The 26,112-nt window shown below is 37.9% G+C and overlaps 1 protein-coding gene across 18 annotated transcripts in view; it reads left to right on the top strand.

Annotated features, from left to right (window-relative positions):
* evla (Enah/Vasp-like a) overlaps positions 1-26,112 on the top strand; it is a 78,301-nt gene that overhangs the window by 42,087 nt on the left and 10,102 nt on the right. For 9 of the 18 annotated variants that reach the window (XM_087289449.1, XM_087289446.1, XM_087289445.1 and 6 more), the window contains 3 exon segments: positions 341-518; positions 22,746-22,803; positions 24,153-24,214. In XM_087289449.1, coding sequence (XP_087145575.1) covers positions 341-518; positions 22,746-22,803; positions 24,153-24,214 — 298 coding nt within the window. 18 annotated transcript variants of the gene reach the window in all.

The raw sequence follows: 26,112 nt of genomic DNA, 5'->3' as shown, positions 1-26,112 counted from the left end.
AGGTGCATGAATCATTGAATCCTTCATTCAAATGAACTTTTAAAAATAATTCATTTAAATGAAATATTTGACTTTAACAGTTAACATTTGATCAGAATCTCTGGTAAACGGCACAGTAATTTTTGTTAGTTGTAATTTCAGAATTTTGATTTAAAAAGAAATGCTATGATTGTCAGTTTATTCAGACCTTATTACACGTTGTGTTATTTTTGAAGTAGGGTGGTTTTTAAAATACAGTATTATATATGTATAAGTTAGATGGATATGAGCATTTGAAAAGTTTGATGACAGGAAGAATGTCACCGATGCAGATATATAAGTGCATTTCCCACTCTTCCAGGTCGTTATAAACTACTCCATTGTAAAGGGTCTGAAATATAACCAGGCCACACCAACGTTCCACCAATGGCGTGATGCAAGGCAAGTTTACGGGCTGAACTTTGCCAGCAAAGAGGAGGCCACCACCTTCTCCACTGCCATGCTGTTTGCGCTCAATGTCCTGGGCTCTCAAGATGCAGGTAATTTTTACATAAACCCGTTTTTTTCCTACCACTGTGTCTCATGCATTACTGTTATGTAGAGTTATTTGGATCATTTCGGTTTATTATCATTTTTAGAGACTTGCTTGACATGATTTTTAAATATAAAGTCATTGCAAGTCTTTTGGATTTCATGGCTAGCAGGATTTTGGATTGAACACTTTGAAATTAACAGCAATTCAGCAAACATGCATTAAATTGATTAAAAGTGACAGTAAAGACAATAAAGATATTTACACAATATTACAATATTAACAAAGATGGTAACACTTTACAATATGGGTCCAGTGCTTAATTTAAAATGGATCTTGCCGGATCCTGTTCCGGAAATGTCAGATATTCGTGTTTTGCGTTCCTGTATTTATTCTAACTAATGGCACGGCCTAAATATTATTTGTATTTTCAAAATGCCCAAGAGACAGTCAAGCATATATTATTTTTTTTTAAAACCACGAGTAAATCTGATAATGAGCCTGATCGAAAGCACGCCCCTGGATCAGAATAGCAGGAGACGGAAGCAAAGCAAGTCAAGTCAGCCAGAAAACATGATGGAAGAGATAACTGGGGGCTCTTCTTGAATATTAGACAGAGTGAGTCATTTTCGCTTGGCACATAATAGTGAAGTGACGTGAATAGTGATGTTTCATGCGATGTATGTTTGTAGGCACATATTTATTTATTTTTTAACAGTGTTTGACCCATAACGCTGTATTGCACAAAATAATTAAATATCATATAATATGCTTTTTTCGATATAACGACTAAGTAAAGTCATGTTCCGGGAAATATGAAATTGTATGGCAGACATCAGTCATGGTAACTTTTGTTTCCTGGTTTTGTTCTGGAAATTATTCATTTAAAAATCAAGCACCGTATGGGTCACATAGTTAATGTTAGTTGATGTACTTACTAACATGAACGGAAAAATGAACAATACTTTTATTACAGTATTTATTAAACTTTGTTAATGTTAGTTAATGAAAATACATTAATGATTATTTGTAAGTGTATTTGTTAAAGTTCATTAATGTGTATTTGTTAATTGTTTATCAATATTTATTTTTTGTTCATGTTAACTAAGAGTGCATTAATAAATGCATTAGCAAATGTTGAACTATAATTAATAGATGCTGTACAACATTTTTCATTGTTGTTTCCTGTTAGTAAATACATTAAATAACATTACCTACTGTATTTTTCCTGTATTGTAAAGTGTCACCAGAAAGGTTTCTAATTTATTAAAAAGTAATTAATTAATTTAGTAATCCTGATAAAACCATCACAGTTTTAGCAAAATAGTATGTAGCCCAAAAGTTTTCATTATTGTTAATAATCAATTATTTTTCTGCAAATCGTGAGATTAGAATGAATTCTTAATATATAAAATTTGTTTAAAAAAATAATAATAAAAATACTATTTATTTACTGTATATATATATATATATATACATATATATATATATATATATATATATATATATATATATATATATATATATATATATATATATATATATATATATATATATATATATATATATACTGTGTATATTAGAAATGAGTTATTAAAATTATTATGTTTAGAAATGTTAAGAAATCTCTCCATTTATATATATATAAAAAGATATATATAATATTTAAGATATATATATATAATATATAAATATATAAGAAATATATATATATATATTTCTGCATTAGTCTAAACATCTTCCTTTGTGTTTAACAAAAGAAACTCATATGAGCTTGAAAACACTTGAAGCTGAGCAAACAGTGTGTAAATGTACATTTTTTTAGTGAACTATCCATTTAAACCACATTCCTTTCACTAAATTTTATAATGTATGCCCAAATATCACACCGCTACATTAAAGAATTAATATCAGATGGACATATTAAATTGACTGATTTAGGTTTATTTGTACTGAGCTTTTCACAATAATTAATCTTTCTAAGAAGATTTACAAATGTTGCACATAATTGCATTAAAATAAGAATCAGAAAAGTGAATGTTATTAGGTACCATAACATAGTGACAAACAGTTAGATTTACACCCAAATTACAATTAAATATTCCAAATAAACTATCTGCATATAAATACAAAGCAGCCAGCATTTAAAGTCCATCAAACCTTTCAGCTAACACCTGTTCTTGTCTTAGGACAATTCTGAAAAACATTTTTGATCCACTTGACTATTGTACACAAACTCATAGTCAGATTCAGAAAATGTTGTTGTTTAGGTCTGTTTAAGGCCCTCAAGTGTACTATAACTCTTATTTAAGAACAGCACTCGAGCCTCTCTGGTTTCAGCCTGCTGCTACTTATAAGACGTATGTGGAGGGGGGCTTGTCTGCCATTGGTGCTCAGCCTTGGTTAAAATACCCATGGAGCCAAACAGTCTCAGTGTTTCTGGCTTTCCGGGGTGGGCATATTAGACATGTTGTTAGAAGTGGAGCATGCAGAAAAGAAGAGAGAAGCTACTGTTTACCTGCCTGAAGTCAAAAACTCTTGACTGTTATTACCGCTTCCCACCTGCTAGAGGAGCTCAAAGTGCACCATTGTAGATATCTGAGGCTAGATTTGCTGGCATCTGAGCAGGGCGCGGAGCGATGCTTGGGCCGGAGTTTTCCCCAGGGCCGAACCGCAGGATCAGTTCTACAGTAATAAAGCTCAGCAGTGAGTATTGTTTATGGGAAGTGTGTTAATAATGGGTTGCGAAGGCTAGGATGGGCTGCCGTAGTGGGGTTTTGATGGAGGATGTGGTTGTGGAAGCTGAGCAGTGGCTTTTGGCGGGGTGCCGGTCAGTAGCTCGTGACGAGGTGTGTTGTGTGCGGGTTTGGGAGGTCGAGTGTGTTTGCTGGGACTATTTCTGATGAGTTATCATTAGTGCTCGGCTGATTTGGGTTGTTTGTTTGGTTGCCACATTTATTTTAACATATCATGATGTTAACATTGATATTTTGATTTAATACTGAGTTTTGATTTACAGTTGGCATCAACTTATTTTGTAATGTGTAAAAATGTCGATTTTTACAGTACCAATGTTACATGTTATATGTTTTTTTGTATTATTAACAACAAAAGCATATTATAGCATAATTATACAGTTGAAGTCAAAATTAGTCACTCTAAATTATTAGCCCCCCTGTTTATTTTTTTCCCCAATTTATGTTTAACTGAAGGAAGATTTTTTTCAGCACTAAAGAAAATAGTTTTAAAAACTTATTTCTAATAGCTGATTTATTTTATCTTTGCCATGATGACAGTATATAATATTTGACTAGATATTATTCAAGACACTTTTACACATCTTTAAGTGACATTTAAAGGCTTAACTAGATTAATTAGGTTAACTAGGCAGGTTAGGGTAATTAGATGAGATATTGTATAATAATGGTTTATTTTGTAGACTATCGAAAAAAATATAGCTTAAAGGGGGTAATAATTTTGACTTTAAAATTTTTTAAACTCCTTTTATTCTTGCCAAAATAAAACAAATAAGACTTTCTCCAGATGAAAAAATATTATCAGACATACTGTGAAAATGTCCTTTCTCTGTTAAACATCATTTGGGAAATATTTAAAAAAGAAAGAAAATCAAAAGGGCGGCTAATAATTCTGACTTCAACTGTGTGCAACTAGTTCAAAACAAAACTGTTTCCTAACTTACTTTACACAAAGTATGTTGTTAATATTGTTTAAATAAAATCATATAAATTCAGATTTTATGATCGTTCATTTATTTTTTGCATACAATTCAGATTAGAATATAAAACATTTTCTGGTTCAAAACAATAATCAAATTTAGCCACATCAAGCTAAAATATAATATTATTATAATACTAATAATAATAATAATAATGGCGGTGCAGTGGTAAAGTATGTAGTGCTATCACCTCACAGCAAGAAGGTCGCTGGTTTGAGCGGAGTTTGCATGTTCTCCCTGCGTTTGCGTGGGTTTCCTCCGGGTGCTCTGGTTTCCCCCACAGTCCAAAGACATGCAGTACTGGTGAATTGGGTAGGCTAAATTGTCCGTTGTGTGTGTGTGTGTGTGTGTGTGTGTGTGTGTGTGTGTGTGTGTGTATGTGTGTGTGTGTGTGTGTGAATGTTTCCCAAAGATGGGTTGCAGCTGGAAGGGTATCCGCTACGTAAAAAAACGTGCTGGATAAGTTGGCGGTTCCTTCCTCTGTGGTACCCCTGGATTAATAAAATGACAATAAAATGAATGAATAATAATAATAACAAGAAAAATAAACAAAAATATTAATAATGTTATTTAAAATACTAAAAATATATATAATATAATTTAATGAATTGCCCTGCTATTATATGGATGTGCACACAAAACAAAGAGTTCTAAAGTAAAAATAATAAATACAAAAAATCAGTTGTCATTTCTGTGTGGAGTTTGCATGTTCTCCCCGTGTTTGCCTGGGTTTCCTCCGGGTGCTCTGGTTTCCCCTACTAGTCTAAAGACATGCATATAGGTCAATTGAATAAGCTAAATTGGCTGTAAGTGTTTTCCAGTGTTGGGTTGCAGCTGGAAGGGCATCCGCTGTGTAAAAAACATGTGCTGAATAAGTTGGTGGTTTATTCCGCTGTGGCGACCCCTTTTTAATAAAGGGACTAAGTGAAATGAAAATAAATAATATTATTAATTTAAATTAAAAAAAAAGATTACAATCCATAATAATCATATAAAGTTAAATTGTTAAATTAAATATAAAATAATGGTTAAATAATAAAGCAATTCTTGTTTTTACTAAGTTATTTTAGTAATTATGGGCGACACAGTGGTTCAGGGTTTAGCATTGTTGCCTCAAAGCAAGAAGGACACTGGTTTGAATCCCGGCTGCACCAGTTGGCATTTCTGTGTGGAATTTGCATCTTCTCCCTGTGTACGTGTGTCCTACAGGTGCTCTGCTTTCCCCACAGTCCAAAGACATGCACTATACAGTAGGTGATTTGAATAAACTAAATTGGCCATAGTGTATGAGTGTGATGAGTGTGTAAAGGTATTCCACAGTATTAGGTTGCTTTCCGCTTTGGTGACCCCTGTTGAATAAAGAGACTAAGGCGAAGGAAAATGAATGAATGAATTTTATTAATTATGAATCAGGGCTTATTTTTATTATTTGGAATTTTGACAACATGAACATAACATTTAATAGCAATAAACCGACAATATCTTAAATAAAACATAGTTAAGATATTGTCAGTTTATTGCTAAATAATTTTGTTATTGGTACTTAAATGCTTTTTTAATCATTTGCAATTGCAATAATACAAATTTGAACTGTTGATAAATACTGTTTAAAGCAAAAACAATTCTCAGCATTGTCTAAAATTTTTAAAGCATTGAACAAAAATGTTTCTTATAATAAATAATAATGTAAGGATGTTTATTCAGTGCAGTTAAAATGCAAGTGGAAGAACATTAGTAAGATATTATTTACAATATAGTTTGCTACACAACTGAATTTGAGGAAGGATACTTACATTTGCTACATCATTATGATTAATTAAACTTATGAAGTGATTTAATGCTTAGTGCTTTAGAATATTAAATGTATGCAGCAGACAAAACAAACAAATAAATAAATACAGTTCAATTCAATTCAGCTTTATTTGTATAGCGCTTTTACAATGTACATTGTGTCAAAGCAGCTTCACATAAATGGTCATAGTAACTGGAACAGTGTGGTCCAGGTTTTAGTGTTTAAGTTCAGTTCAGTTCAGTTTAGCTCAGTTCAGTGTGATTTAATCATTACTGAGAGTTCAAACACTGAAGAGCAAATTCATCGATGCGTAGCTCTGCCAATCCTGAACCATGCGAGGCAGTGGCGACAGCGGAGAGGGAAAAAAACTTCACCTGATGGAGTGAAGAAAAAAAACCTTGAGAACCAGACTCAGTTTGGCACGACCATTTTAATTTCTCCGCTGGCCAAAAGTCTTGTGCAGAGCTTCATTCGCCGTGGTTGAGGCTGGTAACAGCAAACGACAGTAACAGCAAACAAACAATAGTCATAATTAACAATTGGTATTTTAAAGAGCAGGTTTACCTGATCGAACCTTTAAATTTAGGTTAAACTTGTGTTTTTGTCCCAAGTCAATATTAGCATTAAAAAATACATTACAGATATTATGTATTAATTATATTATGCAACATTGTATTATAAGGAGAAAATGTCAGAGTTTATTAACTAGATGGCCAGCGGCTACATCACCCAATCAGATTATATCTGTGTTTCCACTTGTTATCTCAGTGGACATCATCATTTCTGCTCACTGATCATCAGGGTATGTGTACGTGGTCCAAAGGGACTCGACTGCTGCACGCAAACACCAAAAGATAAAGTATGTGCGTCATAAACCACTGCAAATATTGACAATATATTTAATCTCCAAAGATTTCCTCAGAAAGTAATCTTAAGATTTGCTCAGCATTTCTCTTCCAAGCTTTTGCCCATATTTCACAGTCACATCCAGTGCTCTGGATTTTACTCTCGAGAGACTTTTAAAACTAAGAATCCATTAAGTTTATTCAGCATCAGTCACATCAGCCTTTTTAATACACTCCAAATGCAGCCATTTATCATCATGTTAATCTAATAAATCATATTACACTGCCTTAACCTGCAGTAGAGATATAATATAATATGTTTTGTATGCTTTCTGGAAACACACTGACACTGCAGAGTTTAAATGAGATGAAGAATTATAGTTGAATCCAAAGAACACAGAATTATGTTTTTTTATTAGTAAATAAATATTTCACACACTTCTCATTAGCCAAGCTGCTCGATAACGCAGTTTCTTACTTCTGCAATCGTGCAAATAACATTTATCCATTACTCAGAAAATGCTTAAACGGTATTGGATTAATGGTTTATGGAGTGCAAGTGGACATTTTTCTTTTTGTATCATGAATATACATAGATTTTGGGGGTACAAGATCAGGTTGTTCTTACCCCTGGTAAAGAGGAAGGGGGGAGATGGGGTGGATGGGGGTGTCTTCAGAAAATGAAGATAAGGAAATAGTTTTAGCCAGGCAACTTATAGTGAGTTTGGATCTGATTAGCTGTCGGGCTAGTAGCTCGCAGCGTGTCACGCAAACCCCGCCTCTAGAACATCCCCCGAATCGAGCGTCACTCAATCCGCCCACTTCAGCGGGAATCAGGCAGATAAAGCACACCACATCATCACGAAACTATTAAAATTAGGATAACCGAAACAAACAAATGACACGTTACTGTACAGCAGTACAATGTATGTCTATACGCACATGCCTGTGTTCTCATTCATCATATTCATTTACTCGCTGACCGGCTGTTGGCATCGAAATCCAGTGGTCTTGCCACTAACGGAGGGACCCAGCGCAGTGAGCGCACACTGACACATCCATAATATAAAACCACATATATAAAATTCTCTGTTAATAACTCCATATAAAATGTATTTTAAAACATCCTCAGTTAGACAGACGCTGTCCAATATTCATCCCAAATGCTCCGGAGAAAACTGAAACATGAATTTTTCCCTAAAGGCTTTATGACACTTAATAGGTGATTCCCTTTATTTAAAGATGTTGCTTATTATATCTTAAGTAAAGAAAAGTGTTAAGTGTTTCAGCACATAAGAGCAACACGTAATAAAATATAGCCTGTATTTCGTTGCGCTCAGCAGCCATGCACTAATAAAGCTCTTTATGTATTTAAAATTTCCTTTTTTAAGTTTAGCATGTCATATAAAAACATACACACTTGTTTGAGGACACAGAACACATTTTGAACTTCCAGTTTTCCCCGATGCGTCTGTAAAGTGCTGCGTAGCTGCGACAGAAAAAAAGGTCGCCTAGTTTCTGCTTTCACTCACCCCGAAAATGCTCTGTTTGCATCATTTGATTAATATCATCGTATCCAAATACTTTATAAATAATATTTAAAACATGTTCCGGTGTTTATGGTTTTTAGAAAATATCTAAAATCTTTTTTTTCAGAGAGGCTTTTAAAAAACGAATGTTCAATATGGCTTTAAAACAGTTTGATATACTACCTAATTGTTATAGCTAGCTTTTGTTAGTTTTATATTGGTTTATTTATTTAATGTGAATTTATTATATCTGATATTTTTAATTCTTTAAATTATTTCAAAATAGCTTAGGCTATTTTATCTAGATATGACACTATTGTTTTGAGCCTACAAAAGTGGACACGAAATTTGTAAAGTTTAATGTTTTTTTGTTGTATTCGTGTGTGTATTATGTATTATCTCCAAAATAAAAAAAAACAAGAAAAATAAAAGAAAAAAAGCTGCTCGCGGCATCAACAGAGCTGTGAAGGTAGCGCTCTTTTCCTCGGTCTCACACACACATACAGGCATCTAAACACGCACAACACACCTTTTAAACTTGACAAAAACTCTCGAAAACCTTTACTGTCTGTTGTGTCTTTAATATGGTGTAAAGATTATTATGCGTTATTGAAATATCAAGGAGGACGCAGCAAAGAAGTCACTTATAAATTTAAACTACTTTATTATTTTATGCAACAGCCTTTCATTTAAAAGAGAAACATAAGGGCGATCATACGTAAAAAGACCCCAACCTATAATTTGTTCCAGATGTTTTCTGTCCCTTTTTTATTTATTTATTTATTTGTTTATGTGTTTGGCGCATGTACTCGTGTGCGATCGGAAAATTGTGCCCGCCTCTCCTTTCACTCCGGCTCGAAGTCCCAGTTGGCCCTCTTTGGCCCAAGGTATTCGGCGGGCCGAAAAAAGGCTGGCCGCTGGCCCCAAGAAAGCCCCAATTTGGCCTGATTAGGCCCCGGAAGTGACAGTGGAAACGCGACTGGCCTTGGCTCGCCCTGGCTTGCTCGCTTTAGGCGTGATAGTGGAAATGCAGCTATTCTGACCATTTGCTTAAGACTGAATTGAATTTCTGTCCTTGTCAATTTTACACTGAAATCTTCTATTGAGATTTTAGAATTAAGCTTTAAATGTCTGCCATCATATTTTATGAAGATTTATTTAGTAATATTGCCTACAATTTTGTAGTTTCTAAATTTCCCAGAAGATGCGTATCTCACTTTGTCCAGCAAGCAGGTTTTTTCAACACTGTAAAAATGTCGTTTTGATAGTTTGAAAGACATGTCTGAAAGTTATGTTTTTGTTAGCAGAAAGTTGCTAGGTGACAGAGGCATGCATATTCAGAGGCATGGGAATAAGCAGTGAATGCTGAAAATACATGCAGTAAATTAGAGCGTAGTGGCCATTCAAGGTGAAAATAGACGTAATCCTTTTTTGTTTTGTAATGTTAAAAAAATAAAAATGTTAAAATGAAATGTATAGAAATGTAGGAAATATCAGGGTACTGTAGTTATATTGGTTTTATTTAAAAAAAAGTAATTAAATTCCAAAAATTAAAAGTGGTCAAAATGACACCCTCCGTAGTTCTGGTGTTAATGGGGCTTATTTATATGAACTAAATGTCTGCAAGTGTGACCTTCAACAAAAAACCAACTGGAGGATAGTGTGAAGCAGTGTTTTAATTGTGTTTTGTTTGTTTCATGGTAATAGAGACAGAACTAATCTAAAAAGATAAGAAAGTATAAGTCTGAAAAGTATAATTCTCTAGAAAGTATAAGTTGAAAGATTCTGACCATTTATAGGGCTCTAATATATATTATCAAAGCTGTTCCACTGTTTATTCCACTAGACAAATTATTGCACCTACATTAGCTTTTTCAATGTGTATGCATTGTAACACTGTTGGTGTTTTTATATGACATGCAAATGACTATTTATTTAATACTTGCATTACTGCAGTTCCTGTTGTGATGGGTTAGATCCTGCTTTAAAGTTGGAGCTAATTTAGTAGCTAATATAGTTCCCCAAAATGGTGAATCATTAACTGAAATTGTTCCCAGTTCCTGTGACGTGATTCACGTGAAGATGGCAAATACACTTCTCCCAGTCGTTCTATTGTAAAAATTGTGAAAGCCATTTATGTGTCTATGAAGAACCATCATTGGTTCTTTTAAGAATTATTCAACTAAAAGAATCTTGAGGGAAACAACAATTGCCCTTCTTTGGCAACAAAACTAATAAAAAATCAAACAAGCGTATGGGATCTTCAGATTTAAAAGTTTGTTTGTTATATAATTTAACCTATTTAAGCTTTTTTGTAGTGATCTATGTTTGTCATGTTTCTTTTCAATATTTGAAGTTTTAGTATTTATATTTAGGGGTGTTATGGTAAACATATACTCATGTCTAAAATGTCCAGTATGGGTTTTTCATTTTAGTATGTATTTGTACTATGTAGTTTTAGCTATCAAACATTCTTAATCTTTTACTTCTTCCAACATTAAATATTTAATGTAAGTTTTTTTAGGCTGCGCTAGACATTTTACAGAGCATTTCATGTTTAATACTATCAATAAGCTTTTTGTGTTGTTACTGTTGTGATGAGTCAGAAGGCATTGAATCCATTTGCAAGCTTTATTAAGAGCACACATACAAACAAACACAAAGGGGCAATCCAGGAGACAGAACGTGGGACAGGCAAAAGTTCAAAGGCAGGCAGATATCTTACTGGTCAGAATAACAGGCTGGAGATCAGGGGCAGGCAGATGTCTTTCGTAATCGTAGAACAAGCACAGGGTCAGAAACACAGATCAGTCCGAAGCAGGGAGTATGGAACGCTCAGAAATGACAGCCAGGCAAATCAAGACTTCGCAAAGAACCGGAGCGTGAGTGTGGTATATATACACGAGAGCTGATGAGTTGCACCTGGACCGTAATCAGTGCCAGGTAGCAGGGCTTATGGGATTTTGAGTCCGTGAGTCGAATCAGAATTCTGGCGATGGTTCCCTCTGGTGGTGCACAAGAGGGTTGGCATCGCCCTCATTTACAACAGAACCCCCCTCCTGCGAGCGGCTCCTGAAGCGAGAAGGCACCTGACGCCGGGGTCTACCGCGCTGTCGGGGGGCTGGTTTCTCTGGGAACCTTTGATGAAACTCTTCCGTGAGAGTTGGGTCTAGAATATCTCTAGCATTCACCCAGGACCGTTCCTCTGGACCGTACCCTTCCCAGTCCACCAGATATTGGAGGGCGCCACCCCGACGTCGAGAGTCCAGCACTTCTCGAACGAGGTAAGCTTCCTCGCCCTCGATCATGACAGGTGGAGGGGTCCTGGTTTCCGATTCCTCCTCAACCGCCTCCTCTCGTGGACCACCAGCGGGTTTGAGTAATGACATGTGGAAAGTAGGAGAAATACGATAATGATTAGGCAAGGCTAAGCGAAAAGACACTGGAGTAATCTGGCGTACAATTTTGAATGGCTCTACATACCTGGGACTGAGTTTGCGGCAGGGCAATCTCAGACGAAGGTCTCGTGTCGACAACCACACCCACTGCCCCGGTTGATACGTGGGTCCCTGGCGTCGGTGACGGTTCGCCTGAATCTCTCTCCTCCTGACTGCCCTCATGAGATGTCTGTGAGCCTGGTTCCAGACATCCTCACTCCGCTGCAGCCAATCCGTGACAGCAGGTAACTCAGTGGGTTCTCCGGACCATGGAAACAGGGATGGTTGGTAGCCAAGAATACATTTGAATGGCGTAATACCCGTGGCTGGCTTTATTAATGAATTTTGTGCATATTCTGCCCACATCAGATAGCGACTCCAGTCGTGCTGTTGCTGATGACAGTAGGAACGTAGAAATCGAATGACTTCTTGATTCATACGTTCAGTTTGGCCGTTGGATTGAGGATGGTACCCTGAGGTGAGACTAACATTAATATTTAGATTTTTACAGAGAGCGGACCATACCCGGGAAGTGAATTGGGATCCCCTGTCTGAGACGATATCATCAGGTAAGCCAAACATTCGAAATACATGATTGCACAGGGCTTCTGCGGTTTCAAAGGCAGAGGGCAATTTGGGCAACGGTATTAGGCGACAAGCCTTGGAGAAACGATCAACCACCGTGAGAATGACTGTGTTGTTCTGGGAAACAGGGAGATCCGTAATGAAGTCCACCGCTATATGGGACCAGGGCCGTTGCGGAACCGGTAGCGGTTGTAACAGGCCAGCAGGGGTTTGGTGAGATGCCTTCGTGCTTTGGCAAATTTTACATTTCTGAACATAATTAATTACATCCTTCGTGAGGGACGGCCACCAGAAACGGGCTTTGACTAACTCCAAAGTTGCCGTGATGCCTGGATGCCCCGAACTGGGAGTGTCATGAATATGGGTCAGTAATCTGGTACGTATGTTATTGGGTACAAAAATCAGGTGATTCGGACAGTCTACTGGAGGGTTGTTTTCTCGGTTGGCCTCTTGGATCTCGGTAAGTATGTCCCACTGTACTGGAGCCACTAGTAAGTTCGTAGGAATAATGGTTTCATCACTAATTGGGGTTTTATCCTCTGATAGCCTGGAAAGTGCATCTGCCTTACTATTTTTACTCCCGGGTCTATAGGTGACAATGAAGTCGAATCTGGTGAAGAACAAAGCCCAACGAGCTTGTCTGGGATTTAGACGTTTGGCTGAGCGAAGATATTCCAGATTCTTGTGGTCAGTTAATATGGTAAATTGCTGGCTAGCCCCCTCCAGCCAGTGTCTCCATTCTTCCAGGGCTAATTTCATTGCCAGTAATTCGCGATTTCCCACATCATAGTTTCGTTCTGCGCTGGTCAATTTACGGGAGAAGAAGGCACATGGATACATTTTGGATGGTTGACCCTGACGTTGAGATAACACAGCACCGACTCCTGTGTTGGATGCATCCACTTCCACAATGAAAGGTAGGTCTGGGTTGGGATGACGGAGAATAGGAGCTGTGGTGAATTGAGTCTTCAGATCGCTAAATGCTTGGCGTGCTTCAGAGGACCAGGATAGTTTGTGGGAATTTCGTTTGGTCATGGCTGTTAATGGTGCGGCTATTGAACTAAAGCCTCTGATAAACCGTCTATAGAAGTTGGCAAAACCTAGAAATCGCTGCAACTCCTTGAGATTCTGGGGTAACGGCCATTGTTGAACTGCCTGTACCTTCGTATCATCCATGGTAATCCCTTCTGCACTGATGACGTATCCCAAAAAGGCGACCTGTGTCTGGTGGAATTCACACTTCTCTAATTTGGCGTACAGACGATGTTGAATCATGCGTTGCAACACCATACGTACATGTTCAACATGTTCCTTCATCGTGTTTGAATATATGAGGATGTCGTCGATGTAAATGATGACCCAGCGATCCAGCATATCCCGAAAGACATCGTTCATAAAAGATTGGAACACGGATGGACAGTTTGACAGGCCGAAGGGCATTACCGTGTACTCATAGTGCCCCCTAGTGGTGGAAAACGCGGTCTTCCACTCGTCACCAGCACGGATTCTGACAAGGTTATATGCACTGCGAAGATCAAGCTTGGTATAATATCTAGCCTTTCTTAATTGTTCCAGGGCAGGAGGTACGAGGGGTAATGGATAGCGGAATTTTACGGTGATTTCATTGAGCCCTCGGTAATCAATACAGGGACGTAAACTGCCATCTTTCTTCTTTACAAAGAAGAATCCAGCTGAAGCAGGAGATGTAGAAGGGCGGATGAAACCCTTGGCCAATTCCTCGTCGATATATTCAGACATTGCCTTGTGCTCAGGTTGTGACAGAGGGAATATTCGACCCGTGGGAGGACTTGAACCTGGAATTAGCTCAATAGCACAATCACTTGGTCGATGTGGGGGAAGTTGAGTAGCTTTTTGTTTGCTAAAAGCTTCATGTAAGTCATGGTACTCAATGGGGATTAGTTCATCGACGAGTTCAGGTAACACATTGGTGGTTCGTAATGGGATTTTGTGAATGGGCTGGATGCACTGTTTCATGCATGACTCACTCCACTGCAATATCTGTCCGTCCCTCCAGGAGATATGAGGATCATGTCGCCTTAACCAGGGCAGTCCCAACACCAGTGGATGATTAACTGAATCAATAATGTAGAATTGCATTTCTTCAATGTGTAGAACACCAACTTGTAACTGTAGCTTATTCGTAATCATACGGATGCGTCCTTCACCCACAGGACGACCGTCTAGTGCTTCCACTGCAAGACAGGAATCATATGAGCTGAGAGATAGTTCGTGACATAAAGCAAATTTCTTAGATATAAAGTTTCCGGCAGATCCAGAGTCGACAAGAGCCGTAGTATTAATCATTCTTTTATCAAATTTAATAATTACAGGAATCAGTACACTGAAAAGTGCAGGAACATGGGAAGGACTCACCGATTGAACTGGTGTCTGAGGTCGTACGCTGCAGGTGGATTTCCTGTGCCCTGATTGACCGCAGTACAGGCATAGATGATTTTGCAATCGATGCATTCTTTCTTCATGGGTGAGACGGGTGAAACCCAGTTGCATGGGTTCATCAGGGGGCGTGTCACTTGAAACATGGAGCTGTGTGCGAGGATTTCTACGGCTGCGAATCAGATGATCAAGACGGATGGTAAGTTCAATGAGTTCGTTCAATTTCTTTCCTTCGTCACGGCAAGCCAATTCAGATTGTAGATTGGTATTCAGACCCCGTCTGAATAGTGTCTTCAGTGTATCCTCAACCCAGTTAGTTTGAGCGGCGAGAGTGCGAAATGACAGGGCGTATTCTGCAGCTGTGTTACGCCCCTGTGTAAGAGAAAGTAACTGCTCACCGGGGCTTCTCCCATCTGCTGGGTGTTCGAACACTTCCCGAAATTGCTTGAGAAAAGTTTCAAATGTGGGATAGTTACATTCCTCCTCCTTCCATATCGCTGTAGCCCATTCCAGCGCTTTCCCCGTTAACAGATTGCATACAAAAGCCACCCGACTAGAATCAGTGGGATATAATGCAGGTTGTTGGTTAACAAATAGTTTGCATTGCAATAAGAAGCCTTTGCAGCGAGAAGGTGACCCATCAAACTTTTCAGGAAAAGCTAATCGGGGACTTACGGTAGCCGGAGCATTGGAGACATGCGTTGGTTGAGAAGCTGTCATGGTAGCAGGCGGGGTAACTGCAGGATTCGGATGACGGAGTTGCTGCATAGCTCTCACCAGTTCCTCCGTGAGAGAAGTTAGATGGGTGAGTTGTTGATGATGGGTGGCTAACTGAGTGGCTTGAGCGGAAAGTTCAGTCGAGACTTGTGCTAAAGCTGCTGGATTCTGTAGCGGCGAAGTCTTCTGTTGTGATGAGTCAGAAGGCATTGAATCCATTTGCAAGCTTTATTAAGAGCACACATACAAACAAACACAAAGGGGCAATCCAGGAGACAGAACGTGGGACAGGCAAAAGTTCAAAGGCAGGCAGATATCTTACTGGTCAGAATAACAGGCTGGAGATCAGGGGCAGGCAGATGTCTTTCGTAATCGTAGAACAAGCACAGGGTCAGAAACACAGATCAGTCCGAAGCAGGGAGTATGGAACGCTCAGAAATGACAGCCAGGCAAATCAAGACTTCGCAAAGAACCGGAGCGTGAGTGTGGTATATATACACGAGAGCTGATGAGTTGCACCTGGACCGTAATCAGTGCCAGGTAGCAGGGCTTATGGGATTTTGAGTCCGTGAGTCGAATCAGAATTCTGGCGATGGTTCCCTCTGGTGGTGCACAAGAGGGTTGGCATCGCCCTCATTTACAACAGTTACGTTTGATAAACAAATACAGTTTGTTTTATCAGTAAATTCAAACAATAAATACTTTTTTTATATTTTTATTATATTCATATATGTTTACTATATACTTTTTGATGAAAATTTACAATTAAAAAAACAAACCATTTGATACAAGGCGGCATGGATCCGTACTTTCATGTTGTAATGCCAAATTCTGACCCTATTATCTGCATATCGCTGCAGAGATCGAGACTCATCAGACTAGGCAACATTTTTTATTCTTCTATTGTCCAGTTTTGGTGAGCCTGTGGGAATTGTAGCCTCACAATTGAATTGGGGATTGTTTCCTGTTCTTAGCTGACAGGAGTGCCACCAGGTGGGATTTTCTGCTGCTGTAGCCCATCTGCCTCAAGATTTGATGTGTTCATGTGCTCTTCTGCACACCTCGGTTGTAACAAATGGTTATTTGAGTTACTGTTGCCGTTCTGTCAGCTCGAACCAGTCTGGCCATTCTCCTCTGACCTTTGACATCAACAAGGCATTTGCGCCCACAGAACTGCCACTCACTGGATATTTTCTCTTTTCAGATCGTTTGCTGTAGACCCTAGAGATGGTTGTGCGTGAAAATCTCAGTAAATCAGTTTCTGAAATACTCAGATCATCTGGCACCAACAACCATCAATGTCACTTAAATCACCTTTCTTCCCCATTCTGATGCTCGGTTTGAACTGCAGCAAATCGTCTTGACCATGCTGCAATGTGATTGGCTAATTAGAAATTTCCGTTAACAAGCAGTTGTACCTAATAAAGTGGCCGATGAGTGTATATTTTAGGCAAACTATAAATACAATTGAAGTTATTTAAAGGCAGAGCTATACTTTGTATAATAAACCATAGTTTTTTTGTTGTTGTTTTGTTACGCAATTTTATCAACCAAGTAGAATATTTATGTTCAGCTTTCCCCCAGCTATACCAACCCATAACTTTACAGTTTAATCCGAACCATTTTTGTGATCCGCACCATTGTTTTTGTGTGCCATTAAACCTCTAGTTATGTCACATGTGGTATAAAGTTTATCAGTGATTTAGTGATTTGGGAAAATGTGAAAAGCAGCTTCACATGAACAATGTACTTATTTCTGTGGATGTTCAGATTTTGATTGTGTTTTCCCTCGTAGATGTAAAAACAGCATGCACACTAGCTTTTCAGCTTTGTATGTATGCATAATTTCATTACATTGAGAGTTATGACAGGGTTATTTTTGTACTCTCATTAAAATGTGGATCTCGCAATAATTTGAATGATGCTTTTGGATATGATGCATGCTTCAGTGAGCTTCGACTCCCATAATCACCTTAAGGACATGGATCATTTCATCATTAAATGTGAAAGCCGAGTCCCACCTGTCGTCTGCTTCCTCTCAAGCTTGTTTAGACTCAGACTGAGCCTGCTGACAAGTGCTGGTGTAAAGGTCTCATTTATCATTCTCTTTTACTCAGCCTGTAAGAACCATTGAAAGAAACCGCATACGTCACTCTCTGGCTTATTAATCATGCAGTACTGTATTTACTGTTTGTTATATAATAGGTATTCCTTCAGTGCCCTGTAGGAGTTTGTTTTGTTGATGATCAATAAGGCTGCCCTGAGGTTTAAATAATGTAATATGGAAAACACAAACTGCTGCTTTTATTAGTTTGGTTACTTCCGTTAGTCATTTTTTTATCGCTTAATGTTCTTTCAAGAGTTCACACTTAGCTGATGATTGATAATAAAGCTAGTTTGGCGTGCTGTCCCGGGAGAGAGCCCTGAGCATATAAGATCCTCGAGCCCTGGGCTCCCTTCCCGTTGCAAGGTGAGAGGGGAGTTTGAGCTCAGGTAGATCTCGATGACTCCCCCTCTTGCTTATTGTAGCTAAGTGTCAGATATGGATGTTGAAAGGTGTACTCAGAGTTTAGCTAAAATATTGTGGATTAATTGTTTAGAGTGATTGTTTTAAACTGTGGGAGGAAACCGGAGGACCCGGGGAAAGCCCACGCGACCACGGGGAGAACCAGTAAACTCCGCAGAGAAATGCCGCCTGGTTTGGAAAGGAATTAAACCAGGGGCATTCTTGCTGTGAGGCAACAGTGCTAATCGCTGGCCACCGTGACGCCCGTTTGAAAGGAGGGAAAGTGGGGTTGGGTGGGGGGGGGTGGGGGGGTTCTTCAAGACGAATATATTGAGATCAGTAAAGTCTGGTTATTTATGGTGAGTTAAGGATCGTCCGATAGGATAATCAGTCATTAGCTAAAGTTGGAACAGTTGTGAACAATCAAAAGCACGTGATCCTCTCGACATTTGTTTATAAATAAACTTCTCTTATTCTCTCCTAGATGGCTGATGGTTGTTTTTCATTGTTGGAGTGAAGATTTTGAGTGTTGGATTAATGCTGAGATTGCATTGAGACCATATTTAATGCTAAATCCCTGATGATATTTAGGAGACAGCTGAAAATTCTTCTGTGGGCACTTTCTTTAATCCCTTTCTAGTTTAGCTTGTGTTTTTAAAGATTATTTTGTTTTTGCTGATGGCTGAATGTGTATTTATTTGTGATTATCATTACAGTAACACAACCAAAATTTTCAAGTCCATTCATAATAAGACAAATCACTTTATAATCCGCATGAAATGGAAAATGCTGAGAGATTTAATTCAGTATGTTCTTCCAACAGAGACAGAATATTGAGTAGGGGCGGGGCTTTCTTTTTGCTTATCCTTACCTCACAGAAGCTAATGGTAAAAAGGGTGTAGTTAAGAATATTGTTGCTGAAGATTACGTATGTTTGTTTTTTTCGCTGCTGTTTTGTCATCTGCAGCTTTAAATACTTGAGAATTGACTGATGAATTCGATTGTTTATCATTATCACCTGTAAAAATAGTAGAGTTTGTTTACATAAAAATGAACTGATGTAAAATGGATGAGTTATGATGTTTTTAAGAGTTTTTATGTTAGTTTCACATACAAGTTCTCCCGTTCACATGGATCGGATGAAAATGACTCTGTTTATAAATGTTTATATAATTAATGTTTTCACTTGTGCTTTAAAATTATTTTCAAAATGCCATTATTGTGTAAATGAACTGCCATAATCCAACATTATATTATATTTTGTAATCTTGTTATGAATTCGCCTGTAAACAACTTGCAATTTAACACACACTGTTAAACACAGGTAAATGTTGCTCTTTTTTGTCAGCTTTTAAATTCCATGAACACCTTTAAAACCATGTGTATAAACAGTAGGTGTGTAACGGATTACGGTTGATCGGTGATTCGTACAGATCACAACCCAAGGTTCGGAACATCCCTGACCTGCGGATTAATACTTATTTTTTTTTACTTGTAGATTAATCCTAAATTTGTAACAATCGTTGAAAGATCACCTCTCACATCATTTAAATCACATGTATGAAAGCATTTAAGCTTTCCTGTAATATTTAATGATGACGGGAGAAGTTGTGGTAGGTTAATAGGGATGTGGTAGGTTTCATTAAAAGTGTTTTCTATCACTACTTGGTTAGCCTGCATGAATGCATTCAGTGTAAGCTGCACAATTAATTTCCAATTGCTGCTTTCAAATTCTGTGTTTGAAAAATGCAAAAATCAAGAAAGAGATTCAGTCTTTAGTCTTTTGAGTTAGTTATGAAGTTACAAACAGTGAAATAATACAGGAGTACTGGGAAAACAGTTTATAGTTTAGATAAAATCACTGATGTTTTTGGTAAAGATTAAAATCACCATCATATGCATTTAACTTGATGCTCAAAAATGAAAGTTGGCAGCAATTACATTATTTAATCAGTAGGTGGCGACAACCAGTCATCAAGAATATGCCACTGAATAATTCTTCAAAAATGACACATCCAGCAATGAAATATGAAGTTTTGAGTGAGTGAAAATAAAAATAAATATGGGTTGTACAAATTATAATGTTAGATTCATACATTTAGCGTTATCAGCAACAGTAGGAGTAACAGTGAATTTTTCACAGTACTGAATATTTTACTATTTATTTTTATTCAGCTTGTTATTTCTTCATTTTATTTTAATAAAATTACTGGTTCTAAGTTCTGTTTTTTAAAACCAGAAGTGTCTTGCAGTACTGTTTTTGTAATAAATGGGAAAGTAAATAAATTTTTTTTCATCTCCTCTTTTTGGCTGAACCAAAAAAATGGTCCTATCTGTGACAAAAAAACCATAACGTGATTCGAACCGTGAGATTTGTAATCCTTACACCACTAATAAACTGTTTAACTTTTAATAATGAACTTTTAAAGACCTCATCATACTGAACCGCTTTCTAACTTGCCACCTTATATTCACAGCAGACAGATTTTTGACAGGCTAAACTCAATTGTGTTTGATGATACCTAGCAACCATTGATTATCAAGCGCATTAGATTTGCCCACACTGTGGGCCTTCCTTCTTCCCTTCAGCTCTCATGCTTCATACTGAGTGCCTGAATGTCATATGACGTAAATAGTCATCTTCTCAGTAACCCGAGAGCCATGTTTACCATTATTAGCAGAGCTCCTTAACACCCTATAACCATTATGGAATGACTGTGCTAAGTCTATAAGTAATGGGGTGTTGGGTTTGAGGGAAAATCTGACTTTAATATTTAGTCAAAAAAAGATATAAAACCTCGGCACATACATTTTCTGTTATTGCTTTTCTTGCGCATTTCTCTAAAGCTGCTTTGACACAATTTGTATTGTATATAGGGCTATATAAGAAAAGGATATTCAACTCCTATTAGTATCGCTGAAGCTTTTAAATAAATTTCTTACTTAAATCATATATGCACTGTGTTGTCTCTGAGGGAATTGGCTGAAGCACAAAATTCAGTGCTCAACAGAAGTCTGGCGTTTTCATTAATCTCAGCAGAATTATGTGGTTAGTTATTGTACACTTGCTGTAACTTACCATTAAGGAATTTCCTTCTCAAATCCTGTTTGGGATGGAGGTTTGTGTCGATTAGTTAGTTTTTTGATATTTCACTATTGAATTAATTACTTTTCTTTAGTTTGCATAATTTCTTAGGATACTGGAAGTCTTTGGAGCTGAAATTAAAATTTAAAAACAGTGTTGTGTGTTTGGTTTCTGACTAGTGTGGTAAGCTTTTGACCAGGGGTGCCTGAACTTTTTCTTAAGAAGAGCCAAAATTCAAACATGATTGAGGCTAGTGGGTCGAAGGTGAATAAAGTTGCCATGGGTAATTTCCTAGTTTATTTAATAATGTTTAGAAATGACTAGAAAACACTGCTTTATATTAACTAATACAGTTTTTTACATTTAATAATGCACTTATTACAATAAAAAGCAAAATAATCTAATTGAAAACAGAATTGCACTAGTTTTTGCCTTGATTTGCTTGTCGTTGTCTTGTGCATAGTCCTCTATCCATCGAGTGACAGTATTTACATTTCTTAAAAATCTGATTCATTTACAACATTTAAATGAAACATTTAATGTCAGTTGGCTCTTTAGCTCAGTAATAAAACAAACAAAAAAAGGTTACGTCAAATTAAAAATGAGGATCTCTGTGTTAAAGGCATTCACCTCAACCCTCCCCATCACACTCACTTCTTCTCTCAGATGGGATGGTGGGCCAAATCAAAGGTTACATCAGCCAACTTTGGCCCGCGGGCCTTATTTTGGGCATCTCTGATTTAGACCAATCTAAACGGATTGAGAAGACCAATCAGAGCAGAGTACTGTAGGTCTTAGAAAAGGAGAAGTTTTAAAAGAAAGATTGTTTCTCCACTTTATAAGTAGAAAAGCTTACTAAAGAACAACAAAACAGACCTTAAAGGAACCATTAAAACAGCACAATCAGGGAACTTTAAGGTAACCTAAATGCTGTTTTACATCTCCTGTTAGACATTCATTCATTTTCCTTATGCCAAGTCCAGACAGCATGATTTTAGCCCAGATTTTGACTCGCCGACAGGTTTTGAAAAATCACAGACAAATGCCTGAAAACACAGGCAAATCTGTGCTCGTTCACGTGAATAACAATCACACAGTATGAACTATCAAAGATGTGACCTGAGAGAATCGCAGATGAGTCGCCGACACCTTTGAGATATTTGGCGTACTAAATATCTGGAGCTGTCTGTGATTTTTTTTTGTTTATTTGGTCCCAAAAAGTGGAGGAAAAAGTTTGGCAGGAGCACCCATGTCACCCATTGTGAGACGTAGTTTGGACAATGTTGTTGGCGATTCTTCCTATTTTAAAGTCATGTAGTGTGAAACCACCATTCACTGATCCATCCTACAGTGTAAACACAGCACCGATAGAAAGCTACCCCAGATAATCATGCAGTGTGAAAACATCCATGATAGGACTACTTTGAAAATCATGCAGTCTGAACTCGGCAATAGTCATCAGGGGTTATCAAAGCGGAATGATCCGCCAACTATTCCCGCATATATTTATGCCTTTCTAGTCCCATGCCAGTAGTGGGAAAGGTCCTGAAAGACAGTTACATTTAAACATTCTTCTTTTTTTTTCAGGTCCAGGAGCACATCGTCAGAACGGACCGGTGACAGATGATGGCGAGGCTCAAAGGAGGTGCGAAGAGAGTCTCTGATGACATTAGCTTTTTTTGAGGCATCTGTCACACTTTTATCAAGCTTTAAAACATTGGGCATTGGCCTGAATTACAGACTATTTCTGATTTTTCAGGTTATATAATGCTGTTTTATGACTCCCTTGAAAGGTTCAGTTTCTCTGTGACACTTTACAGATACATTTACATTTAGTCATTTAGCAGACGCTTTTATCCAAAGCGACTTACAAATGAGGACAAGGATGCTATTTACACAACTATAAGAGCAACAATGAATAAGTGCTATAGGCAAGTTTCAGGTCTGTAAAGTCTAAGATACTGTGGCTTAACCAATGACATGAGTTTACAGGACTTTCTAAAAGCCAGTCAGAAGTGTTAAGGAAATTAGTTCATATGAATTGGATGAATTGAATGTGATTTATTTTAAACTTGAAATGTTCACATATTTGCTGTCATGAAGATGGTCATGACTGCTGTCAAAACATGATAAGTTTAGATAAGATTGTGCCATCTAGTGGTCAGATGACGAGCAGCAGTCTGGCATTTTTAAACTCATTAGGGGTTTTCATGTTTGAAATAGTAAATGGTGAGATCAGGTAAACAAATACCTTAGGTACCTTGCTTGATATTTTACACTGATCGTACTTACCCAAGGTTATCAATTAATTCAGCACATCTATAAACTGACGCTTCACATTGTACAGCACACTACTAAACACTGGATTAACACTTTTTAAATCATTTGCTGTGTGTGTCAGTGTCATTGATTGGATGAATTCAGCAAATGAAGACTAATATAATATTAAATCATTTGTATGATGTGTATATATAATGTGTATATGTGTGTGTGTGTGTGTGTGTGTGTGTGTGTGTGTGTATACTGTATATATATATATATATATATATATATATATATATATATACTGTATATATATACTGTATATATGATTTGTATATAGCCGTTTCACTATCAAGTTTATGAATGGACTTTTTTGGACTAAAAATCTTTCCACTCGAATGAATATGATGGATATGATATGCATATCAGTTATATCATTGCATAATTTTGCATGGTACATGTTTAAGTTAAAACTGAATAAAAAGGTTTAAAGAACGGTTTCAATTCTGCCTCTAAATTGCAGGTGGGAAACGTTTCTCTACATGGGGTAAAATGGGGTTAAACACAGTGAAAAGAAATTCATTCAAGATCATGTGTGAATGTGAGCTTAAATGGAAACATCAATGTAAACTTTGCAATGAGCGTGCTTTTGTGTCAGTAAGCAGAACATACAGAGAACTAAGAGATAATTAATTTAGCCTAACTTTAACGCAAGTGAATGTTTATTCCTAGGCAAATGATGGACCAGCATCAGATGCAGATGGAACGGGAACGACGAACATCTGGCTCTGCAGGTAGACTGAAGATGCTGCACCCCTGTGCAGTATGATATGAGACTACATACTCTCAAATACACACACACACACACAACCACTCAGAGAATAACCCTACATACTTCATTGTCTGCTGAAGTGTTAACATTGAGGAATATCAAATTCTCTGGCCACAAAACAGATCCCCTGTCCAAACAGCTCACACTGTCCATCCCCTCTCATAAACACATGCTCTCTTTCTGTTTCTGCTTAAGCATTTATCAGTTCAGCTGAGATAGCCATCTTTCATATTTGTAAGTTTTGTTTTGGTGAATCTCATGAAATGTCTTAAATACATGTGGAAATGATATTTCTTCCTCAAATAAAAAAAAGGAATTGTTTAGCAACCTGAAAATTCTTTATTTCTCCTGAAATTGATCTGGATTTACTGGATTGGTTTGGTATGGGTTTGAGTAAATTATGATTATTTCAGAGTATTTGACAATTACCTTTAAGAATAACTATAAAATATGCTCACAAGTTTGACACTGATTATGAATAATGGTTTGAATAAACAGTTTTTGTGAGATTCACCTGTTTGCAAGGCATATGATGTGACATGCTTTTTAAAAAAGTCATATATTTTGCTCCTATTTCATCTTTTTTGAGTTTCCTTTGTACACTTTGATGCCTGATTTTCATCACTCTCACGTTTCTCTCTTTTCGTTTGTCATTTGTGTTGAACCGTTTTGTCTCTTTCTCTGTTTCTCAGTCTCCACCCTTCAGTTTAAAGTGTCAGCATCTGCTTCTCAGTCCGAAACCTCTCTGCATGACCTCAGACAATATCGGGCTAACACTCTGCCCCCTTCCTATGCTCACCTTAACCCTGCTGCATCCTCCGCCCATACCGCCACCCCTCCTCTCCATGAGGGTGGTTACCACATGGTGGACTCGCCTCAAAAAAAGGCCCAGCAGCTTTCCCAGCTATCCACCTCTCTGGCTTCTGCTTTCTCCCCTGTGCAGCAAGGGGTGGTCCCTCCACCTCGCAACATCAAACAAATCCCTCTTTCCCCTCCAACATCCCAGCAGGACCTCAAACACGCCACTTGGTCCTCTGCCCACATGTATGCCCCCTTACCCGCTGCATCGCCCCCAGTTGTAATGGCAGTCAAGCAACCTGGCCTGCCTGTCGCCCTTCCCCTGCCACCCCTAAATAATGGCCCCAAAGCTCCCTCTAACACATCCCACCTGGACCCAATAATGCACCTCCAGCAGTCGTCCAATGGCCAGGCGGAGGAGTGTTACCCGTATCAAAGCCCTTCTGGAGGTCCTCTGCACCCACATTATCCCATACAAGAATCGTCTTGCCCCCTTCCACCTCTCATTGGCCAGCCAGTCCAAGGCCCCGGCCTCCACCCACAGCAGCTATACCAGACCACACCCCCTTTTGAAACCACGCCCACCTCTCACACCACGCCCAAGACGTCTCCCTCACCAGTTTATCAGAATGCAGCAGCAGCCAGCAGTAAGTATTTCAGCTGCCCCGATTTGCACTTTCTTCGTAAGACTTTCTCACATCCTTTAAGTTTACCTGAGCCGATGATATGCTAATCTCAAAAGGGAACAGGACAATCTTTGTATTAAAATCATATGCAAATACTGGCCTGTCTGCATTGTTAGGGATGCTGTTGACTTTTGTATGTGTCATGCCGTAGAATCACAGAAGCTAATTCAAAAGTTGCCGTCATTCTTTTCTTGAATAGAGGAAGGATGATTTAAGATTTTATGAGTAAACATACATGTACATTGCAGTGATGTTCATGTGTGTTTGCTCAAAAGTGATTTGTTAAGAGTTGCATCACACTTTACACTAATCCCTGGTTTTATGTTTGATCGTATTGGCTTTTTCTCTTTGAATGAATCAGTTTTAAAGGGGTGGT

The sequence above is a fragment of the Danio rerio genome, chromosome 17 (assembly GCF_052040795.2).
Source record: "Danio rerio strain M-AB ecotype USA chromosome 17, GRCz13ab, whole genome shotgun sequence".
NCBI classification, from domain to species: domain Eukaryota; kingdom Metazoa; phylum Chordata; class Actinopteri; order Cypriniformes; family Danionidae; genus Danio; species Danio rerio.
The sequence above is the reverse complement of the archived record's forward strand: the minus strand, read 5'-3'. Positions and strand labels throughout refer to the sequence as shown.